This window comes from Lathamus discolor, chromosome 3, assembly GCF_037157495.1.
Source record: "Lathamus discolor isolate bLatDis1 chromosome 3, bLatDis1.hap1, whole genome shotgun sequence".
NCBI classification, from domain to species: domain Eukaryota; kingdom Metazoa; phylum Chordata; class Aves; order Psittaciformes; family Psittacidae; genus Lathamus; species Lathamus discolor.
This window is the reverse complement of record NC_088886.1, coordinates 51,162,761-51,189,308: the sequence shown is the minus strand read 5'-3', so window position 1 is coordinate 51,189,308 and position 26,548 is coordinate 51,162,761. Positions and strand designations below refer to the sequence as shown.

At 47.1% G+C, this 26,548-nt stretch overlaps 2 protein-coding genes across 4 annotated transcripts in view; one reads left to right on the top strand and one right to left on the bottom strand.

The window, feature by feature from the left end:
• Nucleotides 1–489: 489 nt before the first annotated feature.
• SENP2 (SUMO specific peptidase 2) lies at nt 490–16,259 on the top strand. 2 transcript variants are annotated; one of them, XM_065675184.1, is made up of 17 exons: nt 490–646; nt 2,886–2,941; nt 3,497–3,630; nt 4,501–4,573; nt 5,683–5,761; nt 6,291–6,426; nt 7,350–7,453; nt 8,249–8,346; nt 9,532–9,589; nt 10,067–10,130; nt 10,964–11,110; nt 11,972–12,103; nt 12,266–12,469; nt 12,577–12,656; nt 13,713–13,797; nt 14,477–14,572; nt 15,137–16,259. In XM_065675184.1, the coding sequence occupies exons 1-17, from the start codon at nt 540–542 to the stop codon at nt 15,197–15,199; spliced, it is 1,716 nt and encodes a 571-aa protein (XP_065531256.1). In that variant the 5' UTR covers nt 490–539; the 3' UTR covers nt 15,200–16,259. The 2 variants fall into 2 exon arrangements, with proteins under 2 accessions (XP_065531256.1, XP_065531257.1); XM_065675185.1 differs by lacking the exon at nt 490–646 and adding an exon at nt 928–1,288.
• A 2,479-nt stretch (nt 16,260–18,738) lies between these two features.
• IGF2BP2 (insulin like growth factor 2 mRNA binding protein 2) overlaps nt 18,739–26,548 on the bottom strand; it is a 23,182-nt gene continuing 15,372 nt past the window's right edge. For both annotated transcript variants that reach the window (XM_065675182.1, XM_065675183.1), the window contains 10 exons: nt 25,042–25,176; nt 24,483–24,605; nt 24,154–24,289; nt 23,831–23,959; nt 21,866–21,934; nt 21,612–21,728; nt 21,323–21,397; nt 20,968–21,099; nt 20,589–20,702; nt 18,739–19,952 (listed from right to left, as the gene is read on the bottom strand). In XM_065675182.1, the coding sequence (XP_065531254.1) occupies nt 19,854–19,952; nt 20,589–20,702; nt 20,968–21,099; nt 21,323–21,397; nt 21,612–21,728; nt 21,866–21,934; nt 23,831–23,959; nt 24,154–24,289; nt 24,483–24,605; nt 25,042–25,176 (1,129 nt within the window). In that variant the 3' untranslated portion in view covers nt 18,739–19,853. The remainder of the gene's footprint in view (nt 19,953–20,588; nt 20,703–20,967; nt 21,100–21,322; nt 21,398–21,611; nt 21,729–21,865; nt 21,935–23,830; nt 23,960–24,153; nt 24,290–24,482; nt 24,606–25,041; nt 25,177–26,548) is intronic.

The following is a 26,548-nucleotide window of genomic DNA, read 5'->3' as shown; positions in this document are numbered from 1 at the left end:
CGGTGTGCGTTGCCTGCCGTTGTCCCTCAGGACGCGGAAAGGCTTCTCCGTCCCGTGTGGGACGAGAGCGGCTCGTCCCCGAGGGCAGACGGGCCTGTGCCCGCCCGCAGCGCCAGGGAGGACCCCGCAGCTCCCCGTGTCCAGGCAGGGCGCCCCCGGCCCGAGCTCCCTCAGCAGCAAGCTTCGTGACAGCTCCTCGTACTGGGGCTTAGAACTCCCCGCCCCAGCGCAGGAGGGCCCGAAGGGCTGGACCCTGAGGGCGGAGAGAGGCGGGCCAGCTTTGGAGGAGGAGGGGAGAAACCACGGCCACAGAGAACCGCTAACACTCCATCAAGCAATGGCAGGCGGGCAACGCGCATGCGCGACCGCACTACTTCCCCACTCCCCCCTCCTTTCTGGGTGCGGTGCGCCGTTCCTTGACTGAGGGCGGCGGAAGCCAATGGGAGGGCGCACCTCCGCATCGCGCGCGGGGGGGGCCGGCCGAGCCGAGCGTCGCGGGCCCCGGCGCACTTCCGCCGCGGGCGGGCTGGCCGCGGCCTATGTACCAATGGCTGCTGGGGGTCCTTGGCACCCTCTTCGCCGCCGCCGCCCGCCGCCCCGAGCCGTCCCCCGCCCCGCCGCCGCTGCGCAAGAGGCCGCCCCCCAGGTCAGCGAGCCGCCCGAGGGCCTCGCCCCGTCACACAGCCCCCCTCCTCCCCACCGGGGCCTGCCTCCCGAGTGGGGCCTGCGAGAATCCCCAGCCGCCTGTCTGCCGGCTGAGGTGCTGGAAGCGGGGGGCGGAAGCGGCGTTGGTCGCTGTGTTACACCTCGGGTGCGGTGCGGTGTCTCGCTCCGCGATTCCCCTCGCTCCGGCAGCCCGCCCCTGGGCTGGGCTAGGCCCCTCTGCCCGCCCAGATTCCCCCTCCTAAGCGGTGGGGCTCGGGATGGGCTCCTGTGAGGTCCTCGCCATCCACCGCCCTTTCCCTCTATGGCACGGGAGCGAGTGAAGCGGAGTGGCTGAGACTGAGGCTGGCCCAGCTTTGTGCCGTGTCTGACGCTTCTGTCGGGTAGCCCTGTGCCCACGGTCACAGTTTGATGCTGAGATGATTCAGATATTCCTAATAAGTCCGTTGGCAACGCCCCTCCTTGCCCCCCTTCCTCACCCCCACCCCATTTGCTTCCCATCTACAGTGGGGGTTTGAAGAGAAGGCAAGGGATGGAGGTTTGGAGGTGTGCTGGACAAGCAGAGAGTAGTGTACATACATACAGGGATATACTGGATGGAGGAAAGTCGTGGCATGGGGATGTGGTATGTATGTGCAGTGAGAGAAAGGGGGATGCCTTCCCAGGCATCAGACATTGCTGGTGCTCCAGAGCTTCCAGCAGTGGATGGCTCAACCATCTCCATGCCTGTCACTCCTGTCTAAGGAGAGAGTATGTATGATTTACATGCCATGTTTTGGGGAGCATAGTTGCTCCCACTGGGAGAAACTTGATCGAGGAGGCTCTGCTTAGTGTCAGATTCAAGAGTGAATGGGAATTGTGAATGTCTTCTGGAAAGAACCACTTGTTGCACAAGTAGTTTGTTTGCAGCTGCTGTGCAGAACATAAGCTCAAGCTGAAGAATGTGCCTTTGTAGGCACTGCAGGCTGTCGTGTTATGGTCTGAGTAGGAGACACAGTTTTGCCAAGAGGTAACTGGAAATGATGAGCAAAACAGTCAGGATGAAATTCAAGTGAAACTGTATTAGTTTGCTTCAGAAACGGACCTGCTGAAAATAAGTCTTCAAACTGTGCTCAATGAGATGTGCTGTGAAATGGCAAAGATGTTCCTAGGTCCCATGTTGTGAGCCTCTTCAAGGAAATCTAAACCACAGGAGGGTAATTTCTGCCCACTTGAGGTTTTACCTTTTAATTCTTGCTAGAAATTGAGCACGATGATACAAGTACTTTGCTTTCTTCAGTTTTACCTTATTGGAAATAAATATATATGTATATTACCATGTTGGAAATATCCAATATGCTGAGTAAGAATTCATTTTTATGGAATAAATTTGCATTTAACTGCTACACCACATTATTTTCTGCCTGACTTTAATAGCATGGTAATAGCAGATATTCTTATATTGTGTAAAAGGTACAGTTAAGGGTGTTGGCTACTTTGTACTCCTAATACCGATGGAAAGTAGTCTAGAAGCCATGATACCAGCAGGGTTGTGGGGGCATAACAGTTTAAAAGAAAGAGCAAAGAATTCTTCTGAGAATCTTTGCCGTCTGTCGTGGTATTTCGTAAAAAGGAAACAACCTTTGTGTTCTGTTCCCAAAGTAAAAATAATTTCTCTTTGTATCAACTGATCTAATACTTGGACTTACTCTTTATAAGAAAGGGTGCAGCTAAGAGTTATTCCAAGAACTAATTCATGAGCACTGAGTTAACAGTAAATTAAGTGGGTGTATGCATGAGTTGCTTTCCCACCTTTTATTTCTTGTCCTGCTTGTACACTTCCTTGTAACTCAGACTTAGATGCCTTAGTAATCTCTGGTATGCTTCTTTCCTTGAGGAAAGAGTAAAACTTCATGTATTAAGGTATTTTTTTGGTGATAGGAACAGGTGTAAAACATTAGGAAGCATTAACAGAATGAGAAAAAGAGGCCTAATATGCTTTAGTAGAATAATTAGCTCTATTTGAGCGATCCATTGACTGGGAGAGGTGGAGGAGCATTGTTGAGATCTGTTCAGCAGTGATAGTTGGGTATGTATGTCTGTTTGAGATGATCCTGGGGCACTTGGAAGAGGAAACCTTTGGGATATGAACACTAATGTTGGAAGTTTGGACTCTGGGAAGGGAAGTCAGCCCTTTAGAAGCTGTGGTTGCAAAACACTTGTTCTCTGTGTTCTTTCCTCAGCATTTGGCCATCTGGGAAAGATCTTGACGAGATTCCAGAAAAAAAGCCAAAATCAGGTATTGCACATTACAGATAATATGCCTATTTTTTTGCACATTTCATGTATCTTAGGAAACTCTGGCTTTTGTACTTCTGCATTGTTATGGAAACTGTGGCTTTTCAAGCCATTTATTCCTTGCGGCCATCTGTGTAGCCAGCGGCTTGAGCGTGTGTCACAGGGCCTGAGTTTCTAGATCTCAGTGACTAGCTTCTCTCAACTAGACAAGAGTGACAGGTAATAAACTGCAAGAGTAGATGCGCATGCGGAGGGGATGAGGAGGATAAATCACACACTCTACTGCTTCTCCAGAAACAAGGAATGTTCCCAAAAGCAGGGTGTTTTTGCAGATCTAGCTGGCAGATTCATAGATTAGTTTTTGAGCTTCAGCTCTAAAGCACTGCTCAGTGAGCCCACTAAGACAAAAATCACCAACTACTGTTGGCTGAAGGGTCAGTAACTTCAAATGAGTTGCAGTGCTTTATGTGGGGTTAAGGAAGTGTGCTTTAATGCAAATAGAAATCCTAATTCCCTTCTAAATCATGTTGTTATGTGGCCTGTCTTTGTTTTTCAGATTACGCCATCTCTGAGTGTACAGAGAAGGTTGAAGACATTTCTACTGAGGTGAAATTGCCAGCCAAGGAAACAAGTGGATGCCAGAAAGTTTCAGTCAGCAATGCTGCTCCAATTAAAAAGTCTGCAGAGGAGGTGAGCAAGGATTTTGGAAAGTAGGTAGAATCTGTTCAGGATGAAAGAGGAAGCGGCTCTCCCTAGTGCATCTGGGAGTGGGGCCTGCTCTGAGCCTCTACAGCAGTAGGTAGTTCTTTGTTATTTAGGGCAGGCAGCTCTTGTATGCTGGGTTTGCCTTACTCAAGTTGGCTTACTCTGCTCTAGCACTAATAGCTGAGGAAGGAGCTAGACGTTTGGTGTCTTTCAGTTTCTTTACAACTGTTCAAGTTTATTGTTTTAGTAAAACAATAAACATATTGGTTTTATGTGTTTGTGAACTGTTAGTCTCTTTCTCAAGCTTGTAGTTAAAGAGTCAAAATACATTATTGTACAAGAAAAACTGCATACTTCCTCTGCATAAACCTTTTTCTGCTATCCACCAGTTCAGGAGAGGATTCCTGTAGCAGTTTGGCTCTGTGAAAATTGAGTCATGAACTGCTTGCCTCCCTAGTTTTGATTCAGAGGTATAGTCTTATTTTTCTTATTTCCCTCACAGGTAAGAGGAATAAGAAACTGTCATGCTCTATTTGTTCCTGAGACAGTCATTAACTCCTGTTTGTAGAAAATACATTTTTCAATGGCTAAACTGTCACACTTTGGAAAGTTTAGGAGCTGACTGAGGAAAACTCAGTGAGTGATAAACTCATATTGTCTTAATCACTTGCACGTATGAGAGTCTGTTCAGTTGGAAATTGAAATGTGCTTCTCGGAGATCCTGCAAAGGTTTGCATTTTGCTGCAGTTTGAACCAACAAGTCATAATAGAGCTGACTATATTTCAGGAAGTTTATATTTGTTTGGGTTCACATTCAGGTTATATTCACATTGGTACTTCTTGGTTTTATTTAAGACTCAGTCCACTTCTGACACTCCAGCTGAAGGACAAACAGGTTCTACACCAGAAATAGAAATGCTACAGATTGGTAAGACTGACCTCAAGTTATTAACTTGTTTCTTTTTTCCCTACCCCTTAGGCTTACATATAGATTACTGAAGGTGCAATATCTATGTAGCATCTAAGAATACTTGAGTGTGAACTCTGTTTCTTCTCTGCATCCTGGCATTGCTTCTGGATTGGGGTCAGATGTTTATCTTGTCATCTCAGTACAAGAGCTGCCTTGGATGCAGTACTTCAGTTCTGATATGTCTACGGTTACCTTGCCAGAAGTAAATAGTTTTAAATGCTTATTTTAAGTAGTAGATCCTGATAACCCTGTTTTATGTCAGGTTTAGGCTGACACTTCCTGTAGTTGCCAATACGGAAATCTGAAAATATCCTAAAGTAACTGTCCTGGGTTCAGTTGCCACAGTTATTTTTCTGCTTAGTAGCTGGTGCAGTGCTGTGTTTTCGGCTTTAGTCTGAGAACAATACTGATAACATGCTGGTGTTTTAGTTGTTGCTAAGAAATGCTTACCCCGTTCAAGGACTTTTCAGTCTATCATCCTCTGCTAGTGAGGAGGGGCACAAGCAGAGAGGAAGCAGAGACGGGACACCTGACCTAAACTAGCCAAAGGGGTATTCCATACCACAGCGCATCATGCCCAGTGTATAAACTAGGGTGATTCACCCAGAAGGCCCATATTTCTGTCCAGGTCAGGCTGGGTATCAGTTGGTAGGTGGTGAGAAATTGTATTGTGCATCACTTTTGTTTATTGCTTGTTTTCCCTTTCGTTTAGTTTTATATTCTCTCCCCTTGTTATTTCCCTTATTTTTATTATTAGTGGTAGCAGTAGTTTTGTATTATACTTTAGTTATTGGACTGTTCTTATCTCAACCCGTGGGGTTTACATTCTCTTCCTCATCCCACCGGGAGCAAGGTGTGGGGGGAAGAAGAAGGGAATGAGCAAACGGCTGTGTGGTTCTGAGTTACCTGCTGGGCTTAAACTACGACAGTAACGTAACACAAATAATATTATGATGTAAGGGAGAAAATTAAGATAATTTATATTTGGTAAAGCTCTATACAGTAAACTCATAAAATGCTTCCGCTTCCTATTATAATTACTGATGGCTTATGCTCTTCCCTCATAGATAAAATGCCTTGTGAAACCAATACTTGCTTGAATAAGAAAACACTATCCTTTTCTTACAAGACAGTTCCACATCTCAGGTATAAATCCTTCCATTTTCTTTGACTGCTTCTCTGAACAGTTTGCTCTCTTTTCACTTTCATTCTTGAACTCCTCCCTGTTGCCTAGCATTTGTATTCATGTCCACAAAGCTACGCTTTTGGTGCCAGTGCAATAGCTTTTAGAAGAGCTGTGGGTTGGATGGTATGAATAACATGCCTGCATGGTTCTTCAGTCTTCTGTATTGACTCATGGTTTGGACTGCTGTGGACATAACATGTGCCTCTGAGTGCAGTTATGATGTGCAAATCAAACAACAGTGTATACTGAAGGCAGTTGTTCTGATTTTCAGTTTTCTGTGTACTTTCCTGTTAGCCAGTTGAGGACATCAGGTCTTCATCTGAAAGTTGTAAACATTTCATGTCTGTCTCCATCATCATCAGTGTACATGCTTTACAAAGTAATTGGTGGTGGAGCTTGAATGGAGAGGTATTTGGATACTCACATATTTACTCACTCAACATATTTGGATACTCACCTGATACTGTTTATTTTGCCCTTGACAAGCAGGAATGGCAAAGGTCACATCAAACCTGCTCCAGAGGGCATCTTAACACTGAGGCCACCCATTAAGGAGTGCACTGTGCCAGAATCCACCACATCAGAAGTCAGCAGAATGGGGAGATTGCTGTGTACTGCTGAAGAGGTATGTGGGGTGAGGAAGGTGTCTCTTGAAATGAAACAAATTAGCAGTTCTATGAAACCGTCTGTCTGTAAGCTGTGGAGTGGCAGTTTGTAACAGTGTGGTGGGGGTGGTTAATGAAGCTGAAAGACTGCTTCTGGAAAATTAGCATATAGCATTTTATTTGCCTTCATGTGCATCAAGACTTGGAACAGAGCAGTACTTTGTTGCCAAAAGACTGAATTTTTTAAACCATTTTCATGGCAATATTGTACGGGGGTAGGGAGGGGGAGTCCAGGCAGTTTGTCTTGTAAATGGAGCTGTACTGCCTTGTCATTAAGTGTATGTGTGTTGCAGAGTTGTGTCACTATTTTGTCCTTAACCTAGCCCAACTGTGATCTTTACATAGCAGCTTCAGAAGCATAAGGTAGGCAAAAAAACACTCAGCTGCTGAAAGGAAGGATTATTTGTTTTATCTGAGAGGTCTTTCCTGTCATTTCCTTTAAATATCTGAAGCAAATTAAAAGTTCCTGATAAACCTGGCTTACATGGAGAAGATTTTCCAGTGGAGTACTGAAGGATCAGGCCATGGCAAGCTGTGGAGTGTGGTTAAGATACTCTAGGGACTCATAACATCCAATCATTGTGTATATTGACAGGAATGCATATTAGCCTGAATTATTATGCAAGAGGTACAGACCACAGCTGAAGAGGCCCCCATTTGAGGAAACAGTTGCAGAAGGAATTTTGAGGTTTATAGTGGGACACAAGTTCCTAGATCAGGGCTAACACAAAGCAAAGATGTGGAAATTCCTCATAAAGTAAACTTGAATAATATACCAGTATTTTGGGAACAGCTTGTGCAGTCTGCACTATCTCCAGATTACAAATATTTGCTTCACATGCAGGGGTTCTAATCTGCTTGTTTTTCCACTCCATTCTGCTAGGATGTTCAGCGAGGAGAAAAGGAGAAATACAAACAGCTCTTGGAACTGGTTAAGGAAAAATATTGTGGAAGCTGCCCGGATCCACAGGCAACAAGCTTCCGCAAGTAATTATCAAGAAATAGCTATTAAGGTTTTGGTGGTAACTTTGTACCTGTTGTACATGGAAGCAGAGAGGAATTATTCTTTCTCAGGGCACTGGACAGTGTCCTAGGGCAGGTGTTGGGACAAACTAATATTTAGAACAGTCCTCCCTGCTTCAGCTCCCTGCAGTGAAGGATGAATATTCTCTGAGTGTATATTCTAAAGGTGAAGATTCATGTGTTTGTATGAATGTGTTTCATTCTCTTCTCTCTGCATTCAGAAAGGTACTCTCTAGTTCTAGGGATGGCAGTGTAACTTGTAGTATAAAAATCCACAGCACTGCTTACTCTGTAGCACTGGTTATTCTGTATCTTCCTTTTGTTTGTGATAGATGATTTTTTTTTCCCCTTGGTCAAGAATCCTGTTTTATCTGAGAATGTGAAAGTGAAGGTAAACACAGGGCGTGCCAGAATTCCCTCTGTTCCTTTCCACCTCCCCCAGTCCTTCTCACACAAATTATCCTAAGTTTTCTCTTTGCAGTACACTAAACTTCAGAATGTAAACTGCCTCCTCATGGAAATGCCTTTTGCATTTTGTCATGTAACCAGTGCAGGAGAAGAGGTGTTTATATTAAGGGATTAAGCGGCCTAATTTTACTTTACATATTTCTACTGCTTTAACCGTGGCTTTCAACTCTAATGTAGACATTATGTACAAATAAACTGGGTCCTTTCTAGTGAATTGAGATGCACTGATAAAAAATACCATCTGTATAAAAGTTGTGACTTTCCTCTGGTGTTTTTTGTGCTCCATCCAAGTGTTCAAGCCTACCCCAAGGAACCAGTGATAACTGAGAGTCCTCTGGAGGAACAGAAATACAGAGGAGATGACTATCCATGTAGGACACTAACAACCAGTGAGTATCCCCATGTTTCATGTCTGTTAGAGCTTGTAGGTAGACTTCAAATCAAAATAGGGCATTTCCTTAAGTCTCAAAGGTGTAGGTTTTGTTAAAAGGGTTTGTGTGTCATTAATCTGTGCCTATTTATAAGAAAATCTAAATCAGCCAGCGTGTTTAGCATAGTATAGCTTATGTCAGCTCTTAGAATGAAATGAGCTGTCTCAAAGAAGAGGAGAGGGAGGGAAAGAGGGAGGTAATTTCCCTCCCAGACCATAGGCAGTTATTGGCTCAAATGGATTTGTAAGTTTTTGTTGAGGTGAAAAAGTTTGTTTAAAATTGCATTTGAGAGACATTACTGTACCAGTGATGTTCATAGCTGCTGATATAACTGGGCTCTACAGAGAACATCATAGTACCTGGCTGTTTGTACTAGGGGAGGGTGATATGTTACTGTGCACCCTTACATGACTTAGGGTTGCAGTTACATGTTACTCTTTAATTCCTTTTTAATGCGTATACATGACTGTTTCTGTGCTGGCTGAGCTTTGAAACCAAGTAAGCTAACCGCACAGTACCACTGTTCGTATCAAGTTATCTTCTTTTGGCGATCATCCTTAGTGAGTTGGAGATGCATAACTAGTAAAGGTGACTTTGGTTGTCTTCTGCAGAGTGAGCTAGTTAAACTTGTTTGCTGGCAAGCTGGTTTCTTGTGTACCAGCAATGTAGTTCTAGTGTGTGTTCATGTGTATACATTTACTATTGCCCCAGTCATTTCCCTCCCCTTCATTACTTCAATAATTTTTATCAATACTTCTTTTTACATATCTGCAACTTTATTATGCAGTCATGTGCGTTTTGCAGCTATTTCTGAGCAGGTGCTAAAATCTGGGGAAAGCTTGTTTTGTTGTGGAGAGTGACAAGCTATTCTTTTGAGCCAGGAGGAGCATCTGGGTTTGCAAAAAATCACTTGTTTAGTCAAGTGTGCAGTCTAGGATTTAAACCTGCCCTGCTTCAGCTGCCATACACTTGCACATGATAGTAAAAATTCAAACTGTTTGCCAGAGTTTGAACTTCCTAACCATACAGCCATCGTTAAAAGATTTTTTTTTTTGTATTATCCCTCAGAAACCAAGAGCTATGTATGTCTGATGGCAATTGAAAGGTGACTTCTTGTTTTCATATTCCTGCTTTTCTGTGCAGGTATCAAATGTGCAGATGTTTGCAACTCACAGTGGTCTCAGAGAAACGATATGATCAGGTAGAGTAATTTTTAATCATGGCTTTTGTTTCTTTTGGCTTTTGTGCATTTCTCTTTCAGCCTCCAGAAGATGACAAGCCGCATTTATTGCTATATTTGGATACAAGAGTAGTTGCAGAATAACACCTACTATGCAGTATTTATCACTGGTAGATCACAAAGCACTTGGTAAAGGAAGTGCTGATTGCTTCCCTTAGTTTTCCAAATAGTGAAAATGATAGAAACAAAAGGATCTTGCACATGTAGGTGGAAGAAAGTTTGCAAAGCTTCCAGTTTTTCATACTGTCCCAGTCTTACTGCTACAAAGGAATGGTTTTGGAAGCTGGGACAATGTCACATATTTATGTGTGCCACTGGGGCTCTAGTCATAATCAGCCTTAAAAAAGCATTTCTGGTCCAGAAGGTGAATTCTTCAGAATTACATGTGACACTACAGGTGTATAGCTAATTTCTGTCTCTTTCTCCCTGTTCTTACAGGTACTACACACCAGCAGAAAACTCTCGTGAACAGGGAAGACCAGTGAAAAAAACTATTGGAAGGGTAAGCTTGTGTTATTAATTATTTTTATTAGGAAAACATAGCTATTTGTAATGAGAAATGTTTTCACTCTTCATTTACGTATCTTGTTGAGTGAGTTGTATATTTGTCCCCATTGTTTTTCCCAGGGAAAGCTGGAGCATTATTTGATGAGTAGTGCTGTCACAAAGGGCTTCCCACTGCTGTTGATTTTGTTTGTGGATTATTAAAAACATACTACACTATGCTATTTTTATTCTTTCCCTTTAATCTTCCCCTTCAAAGTCTTTAGTGCACAGACTTAGTTGACCTGCAAAGCTGGACTGCGGTCTCTTTAGTCTTAGAATTATAGAACCACAGGCTGGTTAGGGTTGGAAGGGACCTTAAAGCTCATCCAGTTCCAACCCCCTGTCATGAGCAGGGACACCTTCCATGAGACCAGGTTGCTCCATGCCCCACCCAACCTGGCCTTGGTCTTGTCTTCTTTTGTGAGATAGGAAGTACATCTCTTTGACTTTCATCTCTGATCCGGATAGAGATCAAAAGTAAGATTTTAATCTTAGGAATCAGAACTATCAATCTTAGTCTCAATACCTACGTGTGAAGGCTTTGCTGGGGTTCTTAATGCTAGTTCAAACCACCTTTCTGCCTCTCTTGCCTTTGTTTAAGTTTTGAATGCAGGACTACATAGGTGCAAAGTTGGAATGCAGTCATCAATAAAAAGTTACTTTGAAGTTGGCTGGTTGCATGTGTGTACAAAAACCATTCCAGCTTTATATATGAGCAAGATATTCTGTGCTGTCCCTGGCAAACAAATCTGTGTTTGCTTGCTACCCTATTGTCTTTTTGTCTAACAGAGATGGTATGAAGCTGAAATCTCAGAAGAGGTGTTATTCCAATTACATCTGGCACCTGTTATGCCCAGAAAGTCATCTGCCCTTCAACTGGGAGAAGAGAAACTCCCAAGCTCAGAAAAAACAGAATGCTTTTCTCCCCTCACAGAGGTACTGTAGCTGACAGCATGTTGGATAAAACGGCTGTGAAACAGCAGCAAGGAGCTCCATTTATTGTAGGTGGTTTTTAAGGCTTCTTGAAATCCTAAGAACTTGCATTTAACCTGCTACTGAGTGTCTGCAGCTGTGACTTCACAGTACAAGGTTAGGCAATAAAGCTGGTTTTAAGGATTTCATATGCTCCGCACACTTCAGTTGTGCTAACCTACAGGCTTGTGGGGCTTCTGCTACCAGTTTAACAACAGTCTTCCAGAGCAGCGCTAACTGGATTCATACAGTTACGTTGTCTCTGCCCCTTAACCTGGCCTACCATGGTGATAAAACCTGAAAAATAAGCTTCTGCTGACCCATGGTGTTGCATTGCTTGTGGGGGAACCTGAGCATCTTGTGTATGTCTTTGGGGTCTTGCAGAGTCATGCTGCACTCTGGGCATTGTTGCAATGCATGTAACAGTGATCACGGGTGTTAACATAGTTGAGCTATTCATCAGAGAATGGGAGTTGTGGTTCCCCTGCTTGTATAAATTTTGACTGCTTTTATTCTTTGGAGTTGCAGTGATGCTGTCCTAAAGCACAGGTGTTTGCTGTACTTCTGTTCATTTTTCAGCTGCTTTAGTGTGTTTGCTTGTCTATGTGTTTATATCAGCTTACTCTGTGAAAGCAAATTGAAGCAAACCTATGTTCTGAAGTTCAAAGTTAGGATGCTGAAACAAATAAACAAAAGTCTTGTTGCTAACTTAGCAAAAAAAAACCTGGCAAAGGCAGTTGTCTGTCACCTGGGCTTAATTTATAGGCCTTGTTTCAGCTGAAAGCTGCACACAGATCAGCATGGTCAATTAATTGTTCATTTCAGGCTATGGAGAGAGAGATTGCTGCAGCACTTGTCAAAGGAGAACCAGATGAAATCATGAGCAGTGCCTTCAAACTAAGGGTAACTCGTGAGGACATCCACACGCTAAGGGACCTTCACTGGCTAAATGATGAGGTAAAACTAGCTGCAGCATAGTCATATTGTAATTCAACATTGATTTAAAAATACCTCATCTTTGTGTATAGATGTCATCAAGGGTTTCTTGATGATCCCCCTCACTGCAGAGCCTAGTAGTGTCAGTAGTGTCTTACTTTACAACTCATCTTTGTGGTGCAGGTCATTAATTTCTACTTGACTCTTCTGGTGGAAAGAAATAAAAAGGAAGGATATCCAGCAGTCCATGCTTTTAGCACTTTCTTTTACCCCAAACTAATTTCTGGGGGCTACAGAGCAGTAAGAAGATGGACCAGAGGTGTGGATCTCTTCAAACAGGACCTTATCTTAGTGCCCATTCACTTGAGAGTGCACTGGGCACTAGCGGTGAGTCAAACTAGCTTTTTATTTAGAGTTGGGGAGAAAAAAACAACTGAAAAGTCATTTAGGTTTTGTTGCATGTGCTTTGTCTAACAGTCACCTTATAATAACAGGTCATAGATGTCAGAAAGAAGACCATCAAATACTTTGACTCAACAGCACAAAGAGGGGACAAGATTTGTGAAACTTTGTTGTAAGTAACTGCTCAGTCAATGTTCTTATGTTGTGAATTATGAAGTGTTTGGATTTTGTCCACATTGTCACATTTCTTGTAAGCATGAAACAGAAACCTTGGATTCACTTCCTGCGAGTTGTGTGACACTGGCTACTTAGCTAGTCTCACAATGTCCCCTCCACCCCAGGGTATTGGATGCCTGGATTCTGCCACCTTCTCACTACATGTGCAGACAGAGCATCACTGTCAAATAAGTGATAGCCCCATGGCAAACATGTACTGACTTTGTTATTAATCAATAAATCTGGGCTGTTGATAAGAGGGAAGAATTTCAGGAGAGAGTTTTGAAATATCAAACTGACTTGTCAAAGCAGTTTTACATGCTGTGCAAGCCAGCATCCTTAGGTATCTTTGCCACTGATGCAGAAGTAGTAAAAAACCCTTAATCCAACAGTTTTGTAGAGCACAAGAGCAGGAGAGCAGCCCTAGAGAGAAACCAAGTGTTGTGTTAGTCCAGTGCTCTCTTGAATAGTTAGCAGCAGATGCCTGGGGAAGGGTGTAAGAACAGGTCTTCATAGAACAATTTTTTTCCTCAAGAGTATTCTTCCAGCAGCTGGTGGAAATTCCTCATCCAAAGGTATTAGCCCAAAAGCTTTTGTGTTTGTTCTTGCAGAGGTGCAGCCAGTGTGTGGGATTAAGGCATGCAGTGGAATTAGGCATTATGGTTCCTTGTTTGGTTCCCCTTCTCCTCTGATAACATCTGATTTGGGGTCTTCTGATTCCAGATCTTAGCAATGAGTTTACACTTCTGTGGAAGTCTCTGTGGCTTCATTCCTGACAAGTTGGTCTAATTCCTGATCATTAGCTTGCAGTCTCTCACTGTGTGTATCTAAATGTAAGAGCTGGATTTTTCCTCCAAGTGCCTTAAATCAGCTGCTGTGAGGATCCTCTGATATTTTACTGTCCTGCTGTTCATCTTTGTATGATCCTTCAGCAGCTCTGTTGGTTTTTTTTCCTGTTGTTGTTGTCCTGAATTACAGATGTGAAGAGTGATTTTTGTTTTGTTTTAAATAGTCAATACCTGCAAGAAGAAAGCCAGGAAAAAAGAAATCTGGAGCTGACGTTCTCAGAGTGGACACTTCACAGCATGGAGTCACATGTATGTGAGCACTACTTGGATTTGAAATGTGAACTGTAACTCCTTGTCACAAAGGTTTTGGTATCTTCTAGTAAGTCCAGGCCTCTAGAAAATGGCCATAAGCATCTCATGTTCTTGTGGTAACACATCAGGCTGCTAGTGGGCCAGAAAACCATGCTGGGATGAAATCTTTAAGCAGTGCTAGGTTGCTTCAAGCTCTGTCCAACCTGGCCTTGAACACTGACAGGGATGGGGCAGCTGCAGGTTCTCTGGGCAACCTGTGCCAGTGTCTCAGCACCCTCACTTCATAAGATCTAACCTAAATCTCCCCTCTTTGAGCATAAAGCCATTTTCCTCCTTGTACTGTCACTACATGCCCTTGTAAAAGCCCCTCTCCAAAAAGCAGTATCTAACGACTTGATTTAAGAAACATGACACTATGCAAACCTCAAAAACCTGGCAGAGAGGAAGGCTGCTGTCCCTTATTAGCCTGCCAGGAATTTAGAGTAACATCCATGTAAAGGAAGCAAAGGGGAGGGATGATGTACAGTTAATTGGGTCTATTCCTTGTGTTCAGGAGTAGTAAACGGATTATGCGAGTAGGTTCTGGTTAGTGTACTGTTGGTATGAATAATGTGTGCTACTTCCAAATGGTGTTTAAGATAGATAAATATTCTTCATCTTCTTTGCATTCATTTAGGAAATCCCTCAGCAACTGAATGGAAGTGACTGTGGGGTTTTTATGTGCAAATACGCAGATTATATCTCAAGAGACAAACCCATCACCTTTACCCAGGTGAGCTCCAGACTTTCACACAGATACAGGGGTCAGGGAAGTTACACAGCAGCTCTTAATTGTGTCTGGGGCAGGGGCTGAGGTTTTGTACCTTCCTCTGATTTTGGTGTGTAGTTGCTGGGCTTGGAACTTCAAAGTGGCCTCAGGAGGGCAGAGCAGTATTCTCCATGCTTAACATCTGGTATCTGCTTCCTAGTTGGATCGGTGAGATCCCTGTTGTGCAAGCTGCTGTAGCCAGTGGGTTTGTGCTATCTGGCGTTTGTATCTTTTGGAGAAATGGGCTTCACCCTTTGAGAAGTTAAGAGTTATTTTCCAACCTGGTGGTCTTTTACTAAAGTGCTTATAAGCTGTTGTATGGTCAAGTAGATCTGGTTTTATTGTGCTGTCATGTCACCCTCTTAGGAGCTGTGTGGGTGAAACCCATATTGTACCCAAATGGCAATTGTTGACAATTCTTAAAAAGAACTTCACATTAAAGAATTAAGTGGGTGTTTATGCATATTTTCTGCCTCTTTCTACTGTGACTTCGTATTTAATGGATTTTGGTTTTTTTTTTCTTTTCAGAATGACATGCCTTACTTCCGCAGGAAGATGGTGTGGGAAATAATCCATCAGCAGCTGCTGTGAGACATGCACTGTTAGAATAACACTGTGATCACCTTGGGGTGACTAGCTCTCATTTTAGTTACTTTATTAAATTCTAATTTGATAAGACAGCAGGCACACAGTTTTTCCTCTTTAAGCTATGAAGTAGCGGTTAAACCCACCCCCACACACACTCGATTTTGGAGACAGTAACTCTCTTTGGAAGTGCAAGCCAGAAAGATTGCTGTGACCTTGCCAAGGGAACGGTTGGGAACAAATGCTGCGAACCTCTGTCATTGAGATGGATGCTTGTACCTCAGAGCACACGTGGCCACATTACGGACATATGGGACTCTCTGTGGTGGTGGTAACAGTTGTGTTAGCTGAACTTTATCTTCCCAAGGACAATGTGCTACTGTTTTTTCAAAGAGAGTTTTCTTCTGTTTCTGGAATATCTATGATCTACTTGATTCCTAAAACTGGATTTGTGATGACCATAGAAAGAATTTACCATGTTTTGATTTGTAACAAATCCATAGTGAAGCCCCTGTAGTTGGGGTTATTTTGTTTTGGGGGGTTTTTTGGTTGTGCTTTGGGGTTTTTTCCCTGTCTCCAGGGAGTTCTCTAATGTGAAAAGAGAAGTATTTATTTCTTTTTATTAAAATAAGACTCCTATATAAGTTACATATTTATTGGAATGAAACTCTACCTGGCAACAAAATAGAGTGATCTTTATTTTTTTTAAACTGAAGCAGATTTTGATGTATCGATGTGGGGTTTAGCTCATGTAGTCTGTGAGGAGAAGACTAGCAAGAGTATCGCAGCACAAAAGCTTCTAAGTGATTGTCACAAAATCCTGATGGGACAATCAGGATGTTGTTCAGCAGCAAGATGAGCAAGCACATCCTGGTAATACCGAAGTCAGAGATTCTGGGGTAATTCATGAGACTTCTCAGTAAGACTACCAAAGCCTTGGTGGACATGGGCTGTCCAGTGCTGGAATGCATTTAAGGCTAGTACAGGGGTGTCTCTGTGCAGTATTGCAGCATACTGCTGTGGAAGTGGAATAAAATGTGCTAGCCCTGATGTTCTGGGCTATGGACATGTGTCCTGCTTGGTTCAGTGGTGTTGGTGTGACAGGTTACTGTTTTATTGCCCCTCTGCCACAGGTACTGCTTGCATGTGTCTGCCAAAAGAAGAGCTTGTTTGAACTCTGTATTACAGTCAAACCAAGCTAGATGTGTTTAAACATGGGGTTTCTCTTTAGGTTATATTTCAGAACTGGAGCAGGATTTCGGGTCTTCTGTTTACCATCACAAAGATTGCCCAATGCCTGGTTTGGAAGCCAAGTGTTGGAATGATTGTATAAATAACTGTGTCAGGTTGTTTCTGTAATGGCATAGTTACAATAATGTAAGGTGATTCCTGACTGGTGATGAGCTATCTCCTGTCCTCAGCTCTCAAGAGGGTGATTCTGGAGGCATCCCCTCTGTCATTGTGGGTGTGATCAGCCTCCACAGTGCTGCTCCTTGCCTGAAGATCTGCTCTCCTGGGAAAGCTGATAAGGTGGTTTATCTGTGTTGCAGGTCAGGAGCTGCATCGGCCTTTGCCTTCAAACAGATTAGCTTCAGAGGAGATTCTCCAAAGACAGAACTGTTACAAGGGCAATCTGTCATGTTTTGTCCTTACACAAGGTGTTTAGTCTTCCCTGGATCCCTGAGGACTCAGGAAGATTTTAACACTATTAACACTAGGACTATCTGAAAGCCTCTCTGTATGAGATAACTGAGAAAATTGTACATGTACCAGTCAGTATCACCTCTGTCCACAAGGTCATCTTGTGGGCTCTGGCCCTTCAGCTGAGGCTTGGGTCCTTATGCCCCTACACTATGTTCTGAGACACCCTGTGGAACGAAATAGCCTATTAGCTTCTGTGCTTTGGATGAACGGTTGTGTGCAGCATCTGGACCTTGGTTTTCATAGTAAATGACCTTATGGAGGTGATGAGCTTGTGCCTTCCTGTGCTGATGGGAAAACACATATACAGACTGAGTAATGCTGCATCCCCCAGCCGTTGCCCTGGAGGCAGGGGTGCTCGTCATCCAGCTTTACGCATTTCTGATGTTATCATCTGCCCTATGACGTGGTCCTTGCTCACAGGAAGGATGTGACAGGGCTCAGACACTGTGATTAGATCAGGCTGAGCCTTACAGTGATGGCAAGCATTGGTCTCAGGGCTGGACCACCGGACTTCACTGGTCCTGCAGTCAGTTCATTGCTGGCTGGGGATGAGGGGTGACAGCAAGAAAACTGATGCTCTTCTCTGAGATCATTTGTGTTGCAGGTGGGGAAGGGACTTTTGGTTTTGCTCCCTGTACCTTTCCAAAACACGGGCATGATGTGATGTTGTTTGGTACTTTGAGATGTTACACTCTGCCCTCCACAGGTACCACCACCTCCATGGCACTGCATCCTCAGTGCCTGATGGGTGAGAGCAGAGAAGCACAGCTATGGGGGCCATGGGATGTTCCCTCGTGGCGTCCATCACCACCCCATGTGATGCCCAGATGCAAACCTTTCCCCTGCCACCGTTTCATACAAAGGACAACCAAACACTACTTTGGTCCTTTCCCCACTGGGTGGTGCAGTGTTTTGGCTTTGCTAACTAAACTCAGAGAGAGATACGGCCCTTGGTTTAGTGCAGGGAGAGGTGACTTCATGGTGACAACACCTGCCCAGCAACTGGATAAAGATATGCCTGGCAGTGCCTGCAAACATCCCCTTCCCTCCCACCAGATCACAGAACCCCAGACTGGTTTGGGTTGGAAGGAACCTTAAAGCTCATCCACTCCCAACCCACTGCCACAGGCAGGGACATCTTCCACTAGACCAGGTTGCTCCAAGCCTCATCCAACCTGGCCTTGAACACTGCCAGCGATGGGGCAGCCACAGCTTCTAGGGGCAGCCACAGCTTCTAGGGGCACCCTGTGTCAGCGCCTCAGCACCCTCATTGTAAATAATCTCTTCCTTATCTAATACAAAGTTACCTTCTTTAAAACTGTTGTCTCTTTTCCTTGTGAAAAGTCCCTCTCCAGGTTTCTTGTTGGTACTGGAAGGCTGAGTATCTCCCCCCATTCCCCATTCACCCCTTGGCTTAACTGTGACCAATGCAAAGCACTCGAAAGAAAGCAACAGATGCCAAGCTCAGGCTCTCGTTAGCTGGATATATTTCTTTGTTGGTTTTGTTTGGTTGCTGTTGGGTTGGGTTTTCCACAGAACACTTTGCAGTAGAGGGAACGTGGTGGGGCAGCCCGTGGGGCCGGCGCCCACGTGCTCACCTCAACACGCTGCTCCCATCCCACCCCATCCCTCCACTCAGCCGCTGGGTTTCACCGCTTTCATTCGCTGGGGTTTTTCATTATTCTGTACTTTATTTTTCCTTTTTTTTTTTTTTGTTTTTGTCAAACATTTCTCAAGCTTTCTCTGAAGGAATGGTCACTGGCTCTCTTGTAGCAGCAGGAGACTACGGAAGAGCATGGGATGGGTTTCCTTCTCCCGCCTCGCAGCTGACTTGGTCAAGATCATTTTCCAACTCGGTTTTTATTAGAAAAATAAAAAAGATGCTCCAGCTATCAGTTTTACAAGGCATACAAAATCTCTAACAGGGAAACACAAGCGCAAGGTGCTGAGGTACGAAAACCTGAGGTAGTTTCTTGTGTGTGTGTGTGTGATGTGTGTGTCCTGGGGGGGTTGGGGCTGGTTTTGTTTCAAATGAATTTGCTGAGCTGTATTGTTGTTTTTTCCAGCCCTGGACAACACCCTCTGGTAAAGCTGTTTTCCCCCTTCCTCCCCTTTGCCCCTTGTCTCCCTGCACCAGTGATCTTTCCCCAAGGATCCCTGCCCCACGCAGGCAGGGCTAGTGCTGCCCATCCATGTCGGGATGTAATGAGCATGGCTGGGTTGGGCAGTGATGGACAGACAGAGAGGAAGGGGATAGAAGGGATGCAAACCCCCATTTTGGACTCTGTGAAGCAAAGAGGATTGGGTGTGTGAAAGAGATTCCTCTTTTAGGAGACGGTATCCCTTCTGTTGGCTCATACAGGCACTGCTCGTCTCAAAGCCCTTAAGAAACTGCTTCTTAACACTCATTTTTCCCCCTGCTGCTGGCAATCCTACATCTCTACCGTGCATCAGAGAACCAATGGACTAGCTCCTTTCCTTACAACTCTAAAAAAGCCTGTTCTTGCTAAAAACCAAACACCTCCCCCCTCGCCCCACTGTGAAATTAAAAAAAAAGAATTAAAAAATCCCTCAAATTATCTTACAAAACTTAAAACCCCCAATAAAATAAAATCAGTGTTAGTTTTGTTATTGATATATTAATTCTACACTTGACGAGCACTGCAGCCCCCCAGGCCTAGATGGAACGAGCGGCTTCTAGGACATTACAGATCTCTCTCTCTCTCTGCCTATGTTAGTCCAACTAAAGGGATAGCGTCAGGAGGCGATGGACTTGGGGGGGAGGCTGTGGGATGGGAAGAGCCCTCTCAATACCCCTCCCCGTACCCTCGCAGCACCCCGGCTGCAGGCAGGGGAGGTTTGGGGGGGTTCTTTGGTTTGCTCCCCTGACCTGCTGGAGCTCCGCTGGCGGTGGGGTTACATTCATTGGGCGGTGCTGGCCGGTGCGGCGCGGGCCTCACTTGCTCTGCTGCGAGGCCGGGGCTCCCTGAGCAACGTGTTTGTGCTCCTGCTGCTTCACCTGCTGGACGATCTCCCTGATCTTGCGCTGTGCAGTCTGCCGGGGGTGGGGGGCAAGAACAAGGGTCAGGGTGGGGACCGTGAGCGGTTGTGTCCTCACACACACCCCAGCACAACAGCACCTCGCTGCTCAGCACCCTCTCAACTTGTAATTACAGGACAAGCACGTGCAATCCTTCGTTACACAGCTGTAATGAAGGGTCACAGACTCACAGAATGGTTAGGGTTGGAAAGGACCTTAAGATCATCGAGTTCCAACTCCCTGCCATGGGCAAGGAGGCCTCACATTAGACCATGTCGCTTTAAGATGTGCTAAAGAAGGGGCCACTGTGCCCCCACCACACAGCTGCAGGGATTTAAATTCTGCTTCCTCCAGAGCCTGAGTTTTAGGGTGCTGCTGTCCCACTCAAAGGATGTGCACCCAGGGGGGATGAGGGGGTGTGTGGGAGCTCCCAGATGGCACTGATGTCAAGGAGGAGCTGATTCATATGCTTGGTGTCCAAGCTAAATTGAGCCAATCTTTAACGCTAGCAAAGCTGGAGAGAGCTGCCAAAACACCTTTATGCATCCTGCGTGCACAGGACCCAGCGGAAACAGAGCGGCGGGATGCTCAGCAGCTTGCTTTATGGATTAAACAGGCTGGGAAGCTCAGAAAAGCTGCAGCAAAGCTTACCTGACTGGCAAAGAAATGCCCAATGATTTTAACAATGACCTCCTCATTCTCATCTGGGGTTTGGTCTCGTGGCACAATGACTTCTGCACTAGTTAAGTTCTGCAGTTCATTCACCTGGAACAAACAAGAGCCACAGGTTTTGCTGCAGAAGAGCCTAAATCCTCCACTGCCAGCATCACCCCCTGGTTCCGAGCCAGCGCACAGCACCAGGCTGAGGTTGATTTCATTTTGCCCCTTCATCCTAAGGAGAACCACCACCAGGATGCAGGGCAGTGGTCAGGATGCTGTTCTGTGCCCCTGGGGCAGGCATGGGGGGTGGGTGATGCCCAGCTCTGCAATCTCAGGACCCAGGGGGGGCATCCTTGCACCCCACACCTACCGTCTTGCCACCTTTGCCTATCACACGGCCAGCAGCGAAGGAAGGCACCTTGATGTGGGCTTCAAGCTTCACTTCTTCTTTTGGGTTAAAGAAGTTCTCCTCTTTCAGCTTCCCAAATATCCGCCCCTGGGCCTGGAGAAGAGACATAAGGGAAGTAAAGCCTTGCAGCAGCAATCCTGGCAGTGCCTGCTGTGCCCTGAGGGTGATGATGGGCCCATGTCTGGCAGCATCAAAACCATGGTACTGAGCAAAGAGCACTCAGTGGAGTAAAAACACCGGCTGGCAGCATGGCAGCAACTAAAGGGATGCTCTCAACTTGTCCCCAGCTACAACCCTTACCCCGTAGTCAACACACCTTGAACTGAGCCTCAGGTGGCCCTGTGATGATGACCATCCGCTCGCTGGCATCAGGACCTTCTGCTGGGGCAATCTGCAAGAGATGGGGAAGAAGTGTGAGTGTGGCCTCACTTTGGCATGCAGGGGCATTCTCTCCCACCCAGTAAGGGGTGATAACCAAGGTGTTGCAGGAATGGGTTTCTGCTAACTTAGGGAGCAAAACCCTCACCCAAGGCTCCCATGTGCTGCCCTCAGAAGGGGAAACTGAAGCAGGAAGCCTAGGACCAGCCCTGTGGCACCCTGCTCACCTTGATGGAGGCACCAGCAAACCGTGCCAGCTGCTTGATGTGCTGCCCCTTCTTCCCAATGATGGCCCCCACCGCCTGCGTTGGGATGAACAAGTTCACAACCTCCTGCTCCGGCAGCTGACGAGGGCATGGAAGAGCAAGACAGTCAGGGAGCCAGCACACCAGGGGACCAGCTACCCGCCCTGGCCATGGGCCCACCCTACCAAGGTACCCCCATGCAAAGATCACACAGAAGGAGGTGATGGAGCACTTACAGGGTGCTGATGGGGAAAGGCACTGCCTGGGGGCGTTCCGTACAGACCCGACAGGTATGCTGAGGAGCTCTATGGTGGGAGAGAAAATAAAGGTCATCGATATTCCCAATGTGCCAGCCCCTCCCTGTCCCCTCCCAGCCTGATGCAGAGCAGCGTGCCATCACTGTGAGCCTGGCAGGGACATGGGGACAACCCTTCAGCCCCTGAAATCCCTCTTGGGGATCCCTCATGTGAGCTGCAGCCTGGGTCCTGCAGCTCCGGCACAGCGCAAGAAGGCTGAGAAATGGATGGGAGACAAAACAATCTGTAGCCACCATCGGTCCCCTGTGGAGAAGTGTGGGTTTGGTGAGAACTGAGCAAAAGGTCTAGTTTGGCTCTGACTGAAATGGAGAAGGGGCATGGCGATGGCAAGGAGAAGAAAAAGCAACTGGTGAAGATGCTCTCCCAAGACGTGGGCTGGATCAGGGGGAAAGCAGTGGCGAAAAGGCGAAAAGGGGTGCATACCAGCACCCCAATGCAACCCAATCCAACTCCTCTTCCACTCGTCTGTGTCTCAAGTACATCAGACATTTCTCCTGTCAGCAGACACCACTCTCTCCTGCTCTGGATTTGGGCAAGTACAATCAGATGCTACCTGCAAACCGCTGTTACTCAGGTGGAGGAGACGCAGCTTCCCTGCCCACAGCAGACACTGCTCATGCTCCCAGCCCTTTACTCAAACCCACAGCGCTGCGGTTTTGTGCTCTTCCTTGCACCAAGCTCCCTGGGTCCACCCTCTGCTTCTGGCCATGGTCTGCTCCGTATCTCCTATACTGACACATCCTCTCCTACCCAGCCAGGATAGGCACCACACCTCCCCAGCTCCCCCTGTTCGCTGTGAACCTCCTTCCTCATCCTCCTTCCCATCCTTCCTCATCCTCGCCAGGTCTCTAGAGCCCCACAGTGGAAGCTACAGCCACTGGCCGCAGGTCCTGCTGAGGACATGGCCAGAAGTGACCACTCTCGAGGTGTGAAACACACCGCACCCTCCAGGCCCATCACACACACATCACACTCGTCCTCCCCTCCAGCCTGGCACTCACCGTTCTCCTCCGACCACTCTGCTGCTGGCGTCGCCAGGAAAAGAAAACAGCACAAGTAAATTAACCCACGTGCAGCCAAAGCATCTCGGCACAAGGATTTAAAGACTGATGGAGACAGACCAGAGCCTGATCGCCCCCAGGGTGCTCTGCAGGCGCGAACGGGCAGAGGATGCACCTTCTCCATCAGCATTATGGCCAGCATGTTTTCCTTACACTGAACTGTCCCTGCCTGCACGCAATCTCAGTGGTTTCCAAACGCTTGCTTTGCCCCAGGTCTAGGCAGCCACAGAACTCCAAGAAAGAAGAAAACCTTTGCCTATGAAGTCAGGGGAAGATCAGTTCCCAGCAAGCACAGTCCTTCAGGTGCTAGGGTTGGGATCAAAACTGACGGTGGGGGTTCCTGTCCCCATTCACGCTGTGCTCCGCATGCCCTGTGGTGATGCCGGCAGGTTTTGGTGGCAACTGAGCCCACACCATCACAACCCATGTCTGGGTCTGGGGCCAGGACTCATGACCACCTACATGGCTTTTCCATGCTGGCATCAGCACAGATTGCTGCCAGCCACCTTCAGAGAGCAGCGCCCTTGGGACATGGCCAGTCCTCAAACACAGATGAAACAGAGCTCAGCACAACAGGGGGATGCAGCTGATCTTCCCAGGAAGCTAAATCCAAGGAGGAATTCAGCCATGTTCATTCACTGTCTCCTTCACTTTGCTGCTCTGACAAATATCTTCCCAGAAAGACCGAAAGACAGAGCTCTTGTTCAAGGTGGCTTCTATAGCTACAATGTCCTCCCAAACCTAAGAGGTACATCAGGAGAGTCTAAAGACCACTCTGCCCCCAAGAACACATCCCCTGCACCCCAAACCCTGTCACACTTACTGCAAATGGGGGGTATGGGGCAGCTGCTGCAGCCCCTCGCGCCCCTGGATTAGATGGGAGCATTGGCAGCCCAGTCGAGAAGATGCCCAAAGCATTAAGGTTCAGTCCTGGGATCAGGTTGGCTTGTTGCTGGGAAAGCAAAGACATGGAGAAATGTGTAAACAGCAGAGTGGGTTTTTCGGGATTCTCACCACATAGTGTGGACATGATGGATGAGGCCAACCCTTGCTATAACAGTCTGAATACCCCCCTGGTTTTCCTCTGGCCACTTCAGCAGTGGCTCTGAAGCTGGTGCATTCCAGGCAGGAAGGCTGGGAGCTTACATTGACGGCCACCACATCGTTCTCATAGGCCTCTCGCAACTTCTTCATGATCTCCACTTCAGCCTTGGAGCACGCCTCGGTGCTGCCCTTCACCGTGATGGTCCGCTCGGGGTTGTAAATGGTCAGATCCTGCAAGCTACCCCACAGGTACATGTGGAGAAGAAGCGTGAGACAGCGTGGGACCACAGGCCCTCTCCCTGCCCAATGCCACCATCCACCTGGGATGAGGAACGCCAGACTGGATGGCGAATGTGCTCTCTTTTCTGGCTGCAGCACCGCCCGCACTGTGTTGGATGGAGGGGAATGGCTTGGTGTTCACCAGGACTTACGGGGAGATGGTGATCTTCGTGCCCGTGTCCTGCTCGATCTTCTTGAGGTTGCGGCCCTCCTTGCCAATGAGCCGCCCCACCAGACTGTTGTGTGCCAGGATTTTCAAGGGAATCTCTTCTGCTCTAAAATGGATCAAAACACAGTAAAATCTAAAGGTCCATCTGCCCAGGAAACCAAATCCCAGCAACAGGCACTAATGACATAGTGAAGGGAGCAGAAAAAACACCAGTTTCCCACCACTGCATCTCCTCAGTTTCTGTGGAGCAGGAACTTAAGGACTTACAATGGCACATGTATATTTCACAGGGGTCTGTTCTCCAAGCTTGACCCATGCTCTTTGGACCCACCTGAGCTTCTGGTCTCTACAGCACTGTCAACCACAGTTGAGGTTACTAAGGTGTAAGTTATTGACTGACCCATGACTCTATTCTGACACTCCAAATGCCAGCAGTTCCCTCAGGGGATGGAGGGTGACAGATGATTTCCGCTCCATTCATGGCTGAATTCACCTTCCTTCCCCCTTCAACCTGCCCATTTTGCTGAGCCAGGGGCACTTACGATTTAGTTTCATCAGCTTCCTTCTGCATGATATCAAGGATCATGCGACATGCTTCCGAGCACCCCTCCGGCGTGGCATGGATGGTGATGGGCTTTTCAGCAGCGCCAGCGTTCTCTTTCCGATGGATGTCAACCCTACAGTGAAACAACCAGCAGAGAGGAGCCCCCTGAGGCGCGTCTGGTGTCACATAAAGGCTTCTGAGAGCTCAGGAGTTGAGCTCGCTGCTCACAGAGAAGCTCATTTCAACACCTGCTCAAGCTCTGGGGCGAACCTGGGCCTCGCTGGCATACATCTACCATCGCCTGGTCCCATGCAAGCCCAGGCAGGGTTTTGCTTCAGCTGGTTTAGATCAGTTTCAAGCTACATTCACCTTCATGACCTGAGGTCTGACTGGGAGCTGAGGGACGTCAGCCAACGTCAAAAGATGCATCAAGAGGGGGCAAGAACAAATCCTCAACTGGACAAAGCCCTGCGCAACCTGGCTCGTCACCTTTGACGCCAGTCCCGCCTGGAGCAGGAGACCGGAGCAGAGGTCTCCCTTCCAACCTCAACCTCTCTCTGCACAACACCCGGGGCTGCCCAGCGGCTGCCACGACTGCTGCGTGCCGTTCGGGACGGAGAGACAACTTACCCAGAGGCAGCGTGTGTCGCGACACCGAGGCCCACGGCAACAACAGCGCTCGTACTCACGCCCTTCCACAGGAGACCTGAAAGCTCTCCCTTGCGCACCGGCAGGGACCGTGCTCTAGTGCCTCTGGTCCTCCCCTCAGCTCATGGCGGGGAGGAGGCACGCGCCTCCAGCTCGCTCCTCACCGCCCAACCGTACCTGGCAAAGGCCCTGAGAGAGAGGGAGAGAGGAAAGCAGAGTAGGAGACTCCCGCACGTCAACCACGCGTCCTGAAGAGCAGGGGTAAGCGATCTTCCCGTCTTCTCCATGAGTCTGCGCGCTCTTCCCACTAGAGGATGATGCCGTGCAGCCATCCTGCCATCGGCCACCACCTTGGCATCCCTGTCACTGCTGCAGCCAGGGCTGGGCTGGCCCACATCTTCTGTGAAGGGGCAGTAGTGGCCGCTCAGTGAAGGCCACCTGCACTCAGCTCCAACTTGGTGCCCCTCTGGCCACGTCTCTGTTTCCGTAAGAGGTCCCCATCCTGACCGGAATCATTCACGGGTGCTGCTGTGCATGCAAGGCCAGTGGTTGTGGTGCAGAGTCACCCCTAACCAGTGCCACATCCGGAGGATGAAGGGTCTTGGTGGGATTGCACAGGTCAACTCTTCCAGCAGCTCATGAACTAGCACGTCAGTAGAGGGGATGTGGCAAGATGAACCTTCCCTGAGATGATGGAAGAGCCCACCCAGCCAGCTTCAAAATGGACCCCAGAGTGGTTTCATCTGAACACTGAAGAGGGAATGAAGACAAGAGCTTGATCCCCTTTGCAGGCTACATCTCTCCAGATCTCCTACAGCTTCAGCGAGAGCTGCTCAGGCAGAAGACTGATCCTGCCT

Excerpts from the sequence above, each read along its gene's own strand:
- SENP2 (XM_065675184.1), top strand. The coding sequence starts at position 540 with ATGTACCAATGGCTGCTGGGGGTCCTTGGCACCCTCTTCGCCGCCGCC. Across the intron at positions 2,942-3,496 it reads AGAAAAAAAGCCAAAATCAG|ATTACGCCATCTCTGAGTGT; the intron begins GTATTGCACATT and ends TTTGTTTTTCAG. Across the intron at positions 11,111-11,971 it reads GCTTTTCTCCCCTCACAGAG|GCTATGGAGAGAGAGATTGC; the intron begins GTACTGTAGCTG and ends TGTTCATTTCAG.